The 10,449-nt window shown below is 30.8% G+C and overlaps 1 protein-coding gene across 1 annotated transcript; it reads right to left on the bottom strand.

Annotated features, from left to right (window-relative positions):
* Positions 1–2,973: 2,973 nt before the first annotated feature.
* LOC107492765 (probable LRR receptor-like serine/threonine-protein kinase At1g05700) lies at positions 2,974–9,915 on the bottom strand. Its single transcript, XM_016113822.3, is given in 16 exon segments — positions 2,974–3,028; positions 3,110–3,168; positions 3,275–3,347; positions 3,938–4,330; positions 4,569–4,698; positions 4,701–4,757; positions 4,838–5,024; positions 5,191–5,417; positions 5,498–5,670; positions 6,112–6,192; positions 7,974–8,045; positions 8,165–8,236; positions 8,341–8,491; positions 8,571–9,034; positions 9,111–9,669; positions 9,766–9,915. Coding segments are annotated over 16 exon segments (2,832 nt in total). The 5' UTR covers positions 9,845–9,915.
* Positions 9,916–10,449: the final 534 nt, after the last annotated feature.

The following is a 10,449-nucleotide window of genomic DNA, read 5'->3' on the forward strand; positions in this document are numbered from 1 at the left end:
CAAATTGAGCAGAAAATCAAAATTTGTGATAACAAATAAGTTTTGTATATCATTCAAATCTGCTCATAAATCAAGCATTTAGCATCATGTAATGAATATGCTAAATAACATTGTTACTTGAAGCTTGATTAAAATGTTACAGGTTAGTGCTTCCCTTGGTAAAAATGGCATATATTAAGGGGGAGCCATGTGACAATTAGAAAGGGGGAGAAATTCAAAAATTCAAAGGGAGTATTCTTTACTCAATCTTAAATTTCTTTCCATTTCAATTTTAATAATGTTTATCATCAAGGGGGAGATTGATGAGTTTGGAAAACTCTAAATTAATATTTGTAATGACTAAACATTATTAATGTGATTAATTACAAAAATATTAATTCATATAGGCTGATTAAATTAATTTTTGCAATGCAGGTTCTGCTTGGGCCGAAAAATATTTGCTAGCCCAACTTAATAAAACATATTCAGCAGTGATATAAAGTTTTATCACTCACTATGGCTGAATTGATTCGGGCCAGAATGAAAAAAAAATTGGCAAGCCCAAATGTGCTATTTGTTGCTCAGCCTTAAAACAAAATGTCCAAATTGATTTGGCTGAAACAAGTTGTTATCTTGGGGCAAATTAATCCATTATTGTTACAAGCCTAAGATAATCATGTTTGCTATATGCCCCAATACCTGATCCAAAAATAATTCATCAGGAAAGCAAATATTGCTATTTGCCTTATGCCTTCCAACGGATCTCAGCTTATTACCATGTGATGGATTCCAAAATTCTTTCAATTATCATTTATTGCATGGGAACAATGAGAGAGAAAAAGAAAAGGGACATCTGATTTGATTGCAGCATCTAATGCTACACGCTACTCAACAAGGGAAGAATCATTTCAATTAATTTCATTCTCTTTTCTAATTCAATGATGTTCAAATTTTTCTCTTCTCTCTCATCACTTTCCTTCTCTTCTTTGGTCATTACACAGCAAACCATGGAGACTTTGAGCTATCAAAAAGAAGGGAAGGCAAGCTACAAGACCATCGTGATGATGGCAAGAAAACATAAAAAATGTAGTGGCTAAGATTCTCATTCACTTGTGGTAAGATATTGTGAAGAGATCTTGGCTCCACCATACCAGAAATGGAAGAAAAGATTTCGGCCAGCAAGGTTAAGATTCTTGGTGGGATGGCTTGTCTCTGATTCTGCTCAACCACCACAGAAGGTAGCTAGGGTGGCTACGTGATGGAAGAGGCAGATATTGGAGCAGATGAAGCCATCATCATAATGAAGCATCAAGAGCCAGAAATCCATCTTGGAGAGCAAGCCAAGGATGGAGAGCTCGGATTGATGAAGACTGATGACCAATGAAGAATTAGAGGTATTTGCATGTTGGGTTTTGCATGAGCTACATCTTCTCTCTCTCTGGCCGAACCGGTTATGTGTGAAGGAAAAGAAGTTAAGCTTGGGTTTTGGTTTCAACTGTGGAGGCTTCCCTCTTCTATAAAAAGGGTGAACAGCCACGGTTTGATTCAAAGAGTTAGAAGTAAGTAGTGAGAGTGCAAGGCACAGGATTCTCATAGCTACCTAAGCTTACAAATTTTCTTCTCCTTCAATGTATTCTGTTTTGTAATTTTTCTGTTTAATTTTGTCATGTCTTGAGTCTCATAGAAAAAGACAAACAGTGAGGTTTGTATGAAAAAGCCATAGAGCGGAAAAAGGCAGAGAGTGCAAAATTAAAAGAAAAAGTCATAGATGTCCTTAGAGTTCCTTTGTACATATGTGTTGTGTTTCATGATTCTGTGGAAATCCTCTTGTAAGTTTGGTTAGCACTTTACAGTTTGTAATCAAGAAGATTATAATGAAATTCTATCATTGTTGTGATAGAGACTGGGTGTAGGCTGCACTGCACTTAGCAGCTGAACTAGAATATATCTGGGTATAATTTTCTCTCTCTTCTATTCCATTTCTGTTTCTACTGTATAGGAGCTAAAACAGAAAAAATATCTTGAACCAAGTGACGAGACAAAAATAAAAGTCTCGTGGCTACGGACGAGGCAAAAAATCAAAAAGTCTTCTCAAAGACCAGCAAATGTAATCAAGCAAAAAAAGACTAAGATTTAACCCCCTTCTTTTAGCCATTGAAACCATCAGACACTATATATTGCTTTAATTTGCTAAATATGTATAGAATATATGCACTACTACTGCGCATTCATAAATGTCTATTGTCTCTAGTACTACTATAACTATGATCTATTAAAAAAATAATTTTAAATTTATATATTATTTTTCCTTCAAATTAAATTAAATATAATGATGACTAAATAAGGTACAGTAAATGTGGAGACCGGAGAGTATGAATAAGAATTAAGAAGTATCATTATTTCTGATGAGTGCCTTGGCCAGTTGTAAAGCTGCTAGCTAGCAACAACTTTTCTATTTTCCATCAATTTGTTTATTTAATTATGGTTAGCATTTTAATTAGAGTAGGATGATAATCAGATCTTTAAATATTTTAATTTTAGATGAATTAATCTTAAAAAAATATCAATTATATTTTTTTATAATAATAAATAATGAACAATAAATAGTATAAAACAAAATAAAATTATTCATATATATTCTTTTGTTATTTTTTGAATTTTCATATAATATTTATTGACTACTCTCTATATACTACGATCTAATTAAAACAGGTAGAATTTTATTTCAAAAATTATTATTTACGTGATGATTTTTCATAAATAGACACGTCCCGGTAATTAATAGTACATGTAAATACTATCGCTAAATTTTACGCGATAAATTGATAGAAAGACATAACATGTCTACATTTACTATTCTAAAGGATCAAATTAATACTTTTTCTTTAAAGACCAATTAGTTTGAGATCAAAATTTTTAAATATATAGTTGTTGCTTTGCTCTTTTAATTAAAAGAAAATAAAGAGTGACTAGAGAGGATGTGGAGGTTCGAAATCAACCCCCTCTTTTCACACCCTCGAAGCTAGAAACATCACTCTTTTCATTCAGCCTATTTGACATAAAGTATCCGCAAGACAAGCTAAGAATTTCATTCAAATGGTTAGTCTTTGATGAAAAACAAAATACAGACCAAGTTGAAACAATTAAAGTAGTTAAGCACTTGTGATGAACTTTAGTAAGAAGTTCCGCCTATAAACGAAAGCAAAATGATATAGACTCAGTTAATAAAGGTGTATCATCATTTATGATAGACTGTGTATATGATATTGATGTACATCATTATATCTTTAGTTACCTCTGCCTCGAATTGCTGGTACCCTTGAGCTGAAGGGGAGAGTATTTTGACAGCTACTAGGATGTTACGTGATCTTTATTCCATTTAATTTTCTGCTCATTTTGCACTACATTCGAATATCATTTCAGCAACTTTAACTTTATTTATTTGATACTGTACTTGAGCCATTCACCATATTACTTGAATGAAAAGACTCAAAGAGTGATGTATATTGCTTTGGAGTTGTTCTACTTGAGATGATTACTGGCCATCCTGCAATCACTAATTGATGTCTCCTTTGGTAGTTCTAGTGGGGAGAGTTCACTGTTAAGGTAGCAATTATATATACCAAAGTTTCTGTGATAATCATCGATTGTTTGAATGCAATTAACTCCTTTGATTCATTAACCATGTAGTTCATTGCATAAAAGATACATTAAAAAAAAAAGAGAAAGAAAACCAACAAATGATTGATCATTAAAAAGGCAGAAGGATTGCATGTAAGTCCAAGTTGACATGGAGAATGACAGTAACACTCTTACTTATTTTGGAACAGTCAACTTTATAAATAACCCAACTTATGATTGTTGTAATACATCACTTTCCACTTGCAATTGTGCCTTGATCTTATTTAATATTACCCTATTAACAAGCTTGATCCTAGACAATCAAGCTCCTAATTACCTGGCCTGAGGAGTGGATTCATTTTGTACATTCACAAAGACTAGTTCAACCGATGAATCTCCATTACTTTTGTTGCCACCACCACCATATTTTGTTCGACTTAATTCCATTTCCAAAGCATTAGAGTTTTGAGACACACAAGTCAGTGCTGTTTCCACAATTTTCCAGGCAGAGCTACAGTCAAAGTCTTCTCCTAACCTCGAGTCAACAATGCCATGGATATCCCCTCTCTCCACCATCGAACTAACCCAATGACTTAAGTGAGTTTTCTCATCATCATCATCATTATCTTCTGCCATTCTTATTGCTGCTTGACTTGTGATTAATTCCAAAAGAACAACTCCAAAACTATAAATATCACTTTTCTCTGTTAATCTGCTTGATTGGTAGTAACTGCAATTTTTTTTTTTAAAAAAAAAATTACAAATGTTAAATTGTACAATGCATTTCCATCAAACTTTATGATTAGTATCAATCACCTTGTATTTTCTTGGAAAATACTGACAAATTCTAGATGTGTAATAATTTTTTTTTCTTATTTTTGTCTTAGTTTTTAACTAATACTAATCAATTTTTTTATGCTAAAAGTGTTATCTCTCTGACATTATCCAAAAATAATTGGATTACTTACTTGGGGTCCAAGTAACCAGTGGTGCCGGCAACAACAGTTGAAACATGACTGCCCCCATCGATTGGGATAATCTTTGACAAACCGAAATCAGATAATTTTGCACGCAAGTTTTCAGTCAACAAAATGTTGAAGCTTTTACATCTCTGTGGATTATAGGTGGCTTGCAACCATTGTGTAAATATTCCAATCCTGATATCAAATGTACTAAAAATGTATTAAAAAGAAAATAAAAATAAAAATCAGATGTAGTTTGAGAATTAGTTTCCAACCTTGTGCTGCATCTACCGCTATACAGAGCCTGTCTTTCCAGCTCAGAAATTTGGTACCTAATGAGAGATATTGACGTAGGTTTCCATTAGCCATATACTCGTATATGAGAGCCTTATTGCTTCCTTCATTACAATATCCAACTAGGGAGGTCAAATTTCTGTGATGAACTCTCATTAGAAGCTTAACCTGCAGGGAATAAGATGATCAAATCCAGAGTCATTAGTGTTTATCTATTTTTAAATGACCATTCACATAATTAATATAAAAAATAAGTACTAATATAACTTGGCATAAATGTGATTTCCGTTCACAGGTATCAAAATTAAATTCATTCAGTAATTAATTTACTTACCTCTGTTTGGAATTGCTGATAACCCTGAACTGAGGATGGAGAAAGTATCTTCACTGCAACAGAAACGTCATCAACATATCCTATATAAACTGTTCCAAACCCACCTTTACCAAGGATTTGACAGAAGTTGTTGGTGATTTTAAGGATATCAGAGTATGAATAAATTTTATTCTTGAACTTGAGTGATACATCATGGTCTTGCTTGATCTCCTTTGGAGTCTTTTCTACTGTCACCAATGTCAATTAATAAATTAACATGCAAGTATATGGATTTTGCAGTTAATGTAGTGAGATTCATATCTATTACCTTTGGTTTTTCTCCTTTTATTAAGAGTCCAGACTATAGCTGCGGCGGTCAATGCCACTAAAACGACTGAAATCCCAATAGCTGTAGCTACTAAGAATGGCTTTGTCTTCTTTTTCTTCTTTTTTACTTTGCATTCTCCAAATTCACATAGTAGATATGGATTTTGATCAACACTATCATAAAAGCATGCATTATGTTTAATTAACTCCCCACTTAATTCTTAAGAGTTGCAGAGTTATGTTTACGACTTTACGTGTGATTAATCTTAGTCTATTTTAAAAATTAATATGATGTCAATAATAATTACATAAAAAAATTATGACTATTTTCAACATAAAAATATTTATTTGCGTGACTTGAAATAAAATCATTTTAATTTGATATGAAACATTTTTTAAGTATTTTTTAAAGAAAACTATATTATTTACACAAATTTAGTGTATATATATATATATTTTTTGTCAGCATAAAAACAAATTACGAATTCGTTTTCTCAGTATTTAATTGCTACTATATTTATAAAATGTACATTAAAAAATATGTATATAACATTCTTTAAATAAAGTTAAAAGATGAAAAGTATCCAAGGAAGATTTCATGAATAAGATTCATACTTGACTGATAAGAAACCTTTATTAGATTTCGCAAGTAGTGTTGATGGTAATGAACCACTGAGGTTATTGCCCGCCAAATTCCTGCCAGAATAGTAAAACTGCTGTAACATTCTTTTCTTTTTTTTGTTCGGCATTTATTAGATGAGCTCGAGTTAAAAAAAATACAATCATAATTTAGCATTTATAATTTAGTATTTATCTATCTATTTTTAATATATAAAAGTAGATACATAAATTTATCCACATTATTTTTAAAACATTTTTTTTACTAATATTATGTCAGCAACATCGCTTACTTGGCAAAATATTAGAATCAATTATTTAGTTTTTGCCAAATCCATTATTATTTTTAAATCAGTAAAAAAATACAAAAAATTGTATTCAAATTTGTAACCTACAAAGACATTGAATCCATATCCATATATTTATATATATCACTGTTATAACAATACAATAAATTTATAACTCCAATAATTAATTTATTAATTTCTATAAATAACTCATTAAATATAATAAACATTCATATTATAAATGTAATAATAATATTATTAATCATAATAAATTTTACGTTACAAATATTCAAATTCCATACTATTTGAACTACTTATATAAGTCTCTTATCACAATTTCTTCAAATGACATCAAATTTAGCACAAAAAATTTATTTTCGAACTACACAACATCTCAAACTTACTCAATGGAACATCATTTTTTGGACAATATCACCAAATAAAAAGATAATTAGTTTATCAAAGTTCGCGTGGTTCATCAATGAAAAACATTAATATCCACAAATTAAGAAGAGTCTATTTGCTTAAAAATGATTATATTAAATGAAAAGGTACAAAACAAACATATTTATTATATTTTTAAATTGAATTCACGAAAAAATACTTTAATTATTTTTGTTTTTTATACTTTTTATATTATTTTGTAATATTTATATATAATTGTATTTTAATATCGTTACAATTATACTTCTTTTAATATGCTATTCATTATTTTTTTAACTAATTATGAACTATAAATTACTAACATTACAGGAAAGAAAAAGTCTATACTATACAAATTTTAAAAATAGAAGATACAAAAGATTTGTATAGGCCAATTAAAGGTATAATGAAAGTAAATTTTTTACTCACAATTGCTGTAAAAAAAATTAAAGATCTAATTTTGAACATTTTCTAAGACTATTTTGAATTTGCATCACTTGAGACATTGTCTGACAGGTAATTTCATTTTATACTATTTCAATTATTCTTATTAAAAATAACTTATTAAAAAAATCTACACATTTTTGTTTTTTTATTGTAGATGTCATTGAAAAACTACATCAAAAGATTAAGAAGAAAGAAAATCATACAAATTTAAGACACATCTTCAGAAAAAAACATACATGCAAAGATGGAACAAACAACATAATTGAAAGTGCATACAACGCAATAATCATAAAAAATATGACTTCACGAGAACTTCGACAGAAAGAAGAAAGCAACAATTCTAACAATAATCAATAAAGAAAAAGGAGGACGAACACTACATAAGAAAACTAAATCCATCAACTAAAACAAATGCAAAAATCGAACTACCAAATAAAAATGTCACTTTATACAAATCTAATATCGAAATCTTTTGTACTACAAATTATTTTAAATAAAACATTTTTCAAATTTAATTTTAATTTATACATATTTAATTTAATTTTACAAAACATAATCATTTTTAATATTTATTATATATTATTATTAATTTACCATCCGCACATTGCGCCACTTTCATTCTAGTTAATTTTAATAAGAAGTAATGGATGCTATAAATTTTGATGTTTTTTTTCTTCTTAGCATTATCGTAAAACAACTTACAAGATCTTTAAGTTTTGTAGTTGAGAGAGAAACTCCGGAATTTGGCCATTCAAGTCGTTGTTTGATAAATCCCTAGAAAAACAACAAATAATTTGACAACACATAATATAATTAAGAATATCTAAAAATGATTTAAATAGAAGCAAATTTTGTATTTTGTATTTTTTATTTAGATGATGAGATGAACTCACAACTTTTCCAACACAGTGAGGTGTGAAAAGGAAGGATCTATAGCTCCTGTCAATCCACTAGAAGATAAATTCCTGCATGAATAAAAAACAGAAACTCAGGAAAAGACATTTAAAACGTCAAATGATTTAATATGTTTAATGTAAGCGTTCTTAATTATCTATAGGAAGTGACTTACAAGGCAGTAATCCTAGGGGATTCATTTAGATGACGAGTACAATTGAGACCGTCCCACTCCCACATGTAGCCTGCAGGGCCGCATGGATCTCCTTGCCACTCTTCTCTTGTCGTCAAACCATATACTGACTGGATCCTTGTGATTGCATCCACTAATAGTAGCAGTATTTGTTATTTTTAATTTCAAATAATATTGGGTTGAAGAAACTAGGATATAAATTTAACATATACCATCTGCTTGGAATGTATTTGATTGGTAGAATTGAATTAATCCGTAAACTTCAATGGCGTTGATGATGGGAGGCAGGGTTGAACGCGACGTCTTGTGAAATGAAATATTAATTGGGTTGGAGACTACGGTGATTGTTTTTGTTGAGAGGTAAGGCGGCACCAGATTTTCATAGAATGGTTTACCGTCCACAAAGATGTTAAATTCCCTTGTTTGGTTGTTAACCTCCATGAAGTGCATGTATATGTAGTATTCATCACTTATTGTAACTTGTGGCCTCCAGTTTATCTTCAATGGATCACTTGCATTTGCCGGTGTGATGGCGGTTCTCATCACAGCTTCAGGCAACTGGTAATCGTTTTGGCTAAAGGTTCCAGCAGTTATAGTACTTGAATTATTCAATTGTACCCATTCACCTTGTTGTATGTAGTATATCCAGGAACGATCATAGGGATCGTCCTCGTACCTGTCAAACAAAAACAACTGCATGTAAGTTTCCACTCTAATTTAATTAACCAGATAGAAGATGATTGATGATTCACCTGTTTGAGTAGTTGTTATATGGATAACCTAAATTCACATGGTAGTAAGTAACCACTGATCCACCAGGTGGAGCAGAATAGGTGTCATTTTTCAAAGGCCTCAAATCTATGATTGAAATGAATGGCGTGCCAAGGCCTGTATTCACCAAACAGATATTTATGTATTCCTGTGAAACTATATGTATAATCTCTCTGATACTGTACCCGCCGGGGTTACTGTTGGCTGCTCCAAAGCTCACTGTATCCCACTTGTTAACTCCAAGATACACATCAAACACTGGAAAAGTGTTAAGCCCGTCGTAGTTTCCGTAACTAAACTCGAGGCGGATAAGATATTTAGAGCCCATTGTAATGTTATTTATTTTGTAGCAGTTTCTTCTTCCTTTCGGGAAGCTTCTGAGAGTCCACAGTTGTTGTTGTTTAAAGAGAGTTGTGAAGTCAGATTTCACTGATTTAGGTACACCACTGCTTATGAAACCGACATCTGAAACATATTGTATGTCTGTCCAATCAGTAGAGTTAGACATGGCAGGTGCTCCACAATCTATGCTGATAAATCCTAAAAAACACACAACATATCATGTAACATACAATTATTCATATATATTGCATTCAAAATGTATGAATGTATGTCAATTATATTATTAAATTAAACCTGATTGATCCCGAGCTTGAAGCACAACTGCATGAACTAGAAAAGCTAGAAAAGCAACGTTCAAAATAGTCCTCCACATGTTAGTTTCTACTTTCTAATCACTACCTTCTTCTGGCTTTGTATGTGTCTAGTTATCTATAGTACATATGAACGAACCTATTTTTCTATCGATAAAATATATAGACATTTGTATTTAGAGATGTCAAAATCATATTATCTATCAAAATCATATCATTTCCCAACGTACACGCTAAACCCTAAAGAAGTGTATTTAATTTTTGTGATGTATATATGGTCAACTTGTATACAAGCTAAGTCTCTGCATGGGACATGGGAGTATACTAAGTCTATATAGCAACCTTTTTGTTTTTTTTTTAATTCTTTTCTTTGTTTTCTCTTTCAGTGTGTTAATACTTGTGCATTTGTGATTCGCTTCAATAAAAAGTAATTAAATAAGTTTCTAATTTTCTATAACAGTAGTCAACACGCTTTAGAAGTCATTCCGGTCTCTACATCAAAGCACCTATAACTGCCATTTTTTTTTCCTTTCTTTCTTCTCTTTCTTATTATATTAACTAACGGTTCAACAGGTATTATCCTGTTTAGTTATTTTTTATTATTTTTAAGAGATTAATTTTTAATTTATAATTTTAGTTTTAAATTTATAAATTTAATAAAATAATT

This window comes from Arachis duranensis, chromosome 6 (genome assembly GCF_000817695.3).
Source record: "Arachis duranensis cultivar V14167 chromosome 6, aradu.V14167.gnm2.J7QH, whole genome shotgun sequence".
Classification (NCBI taxonomy): Eukaryota; Viridiplantae; Streptophyta; class Magnoliopsida; order Fabales; family Fabaceae; genus Arachis; species Arachis duranensis.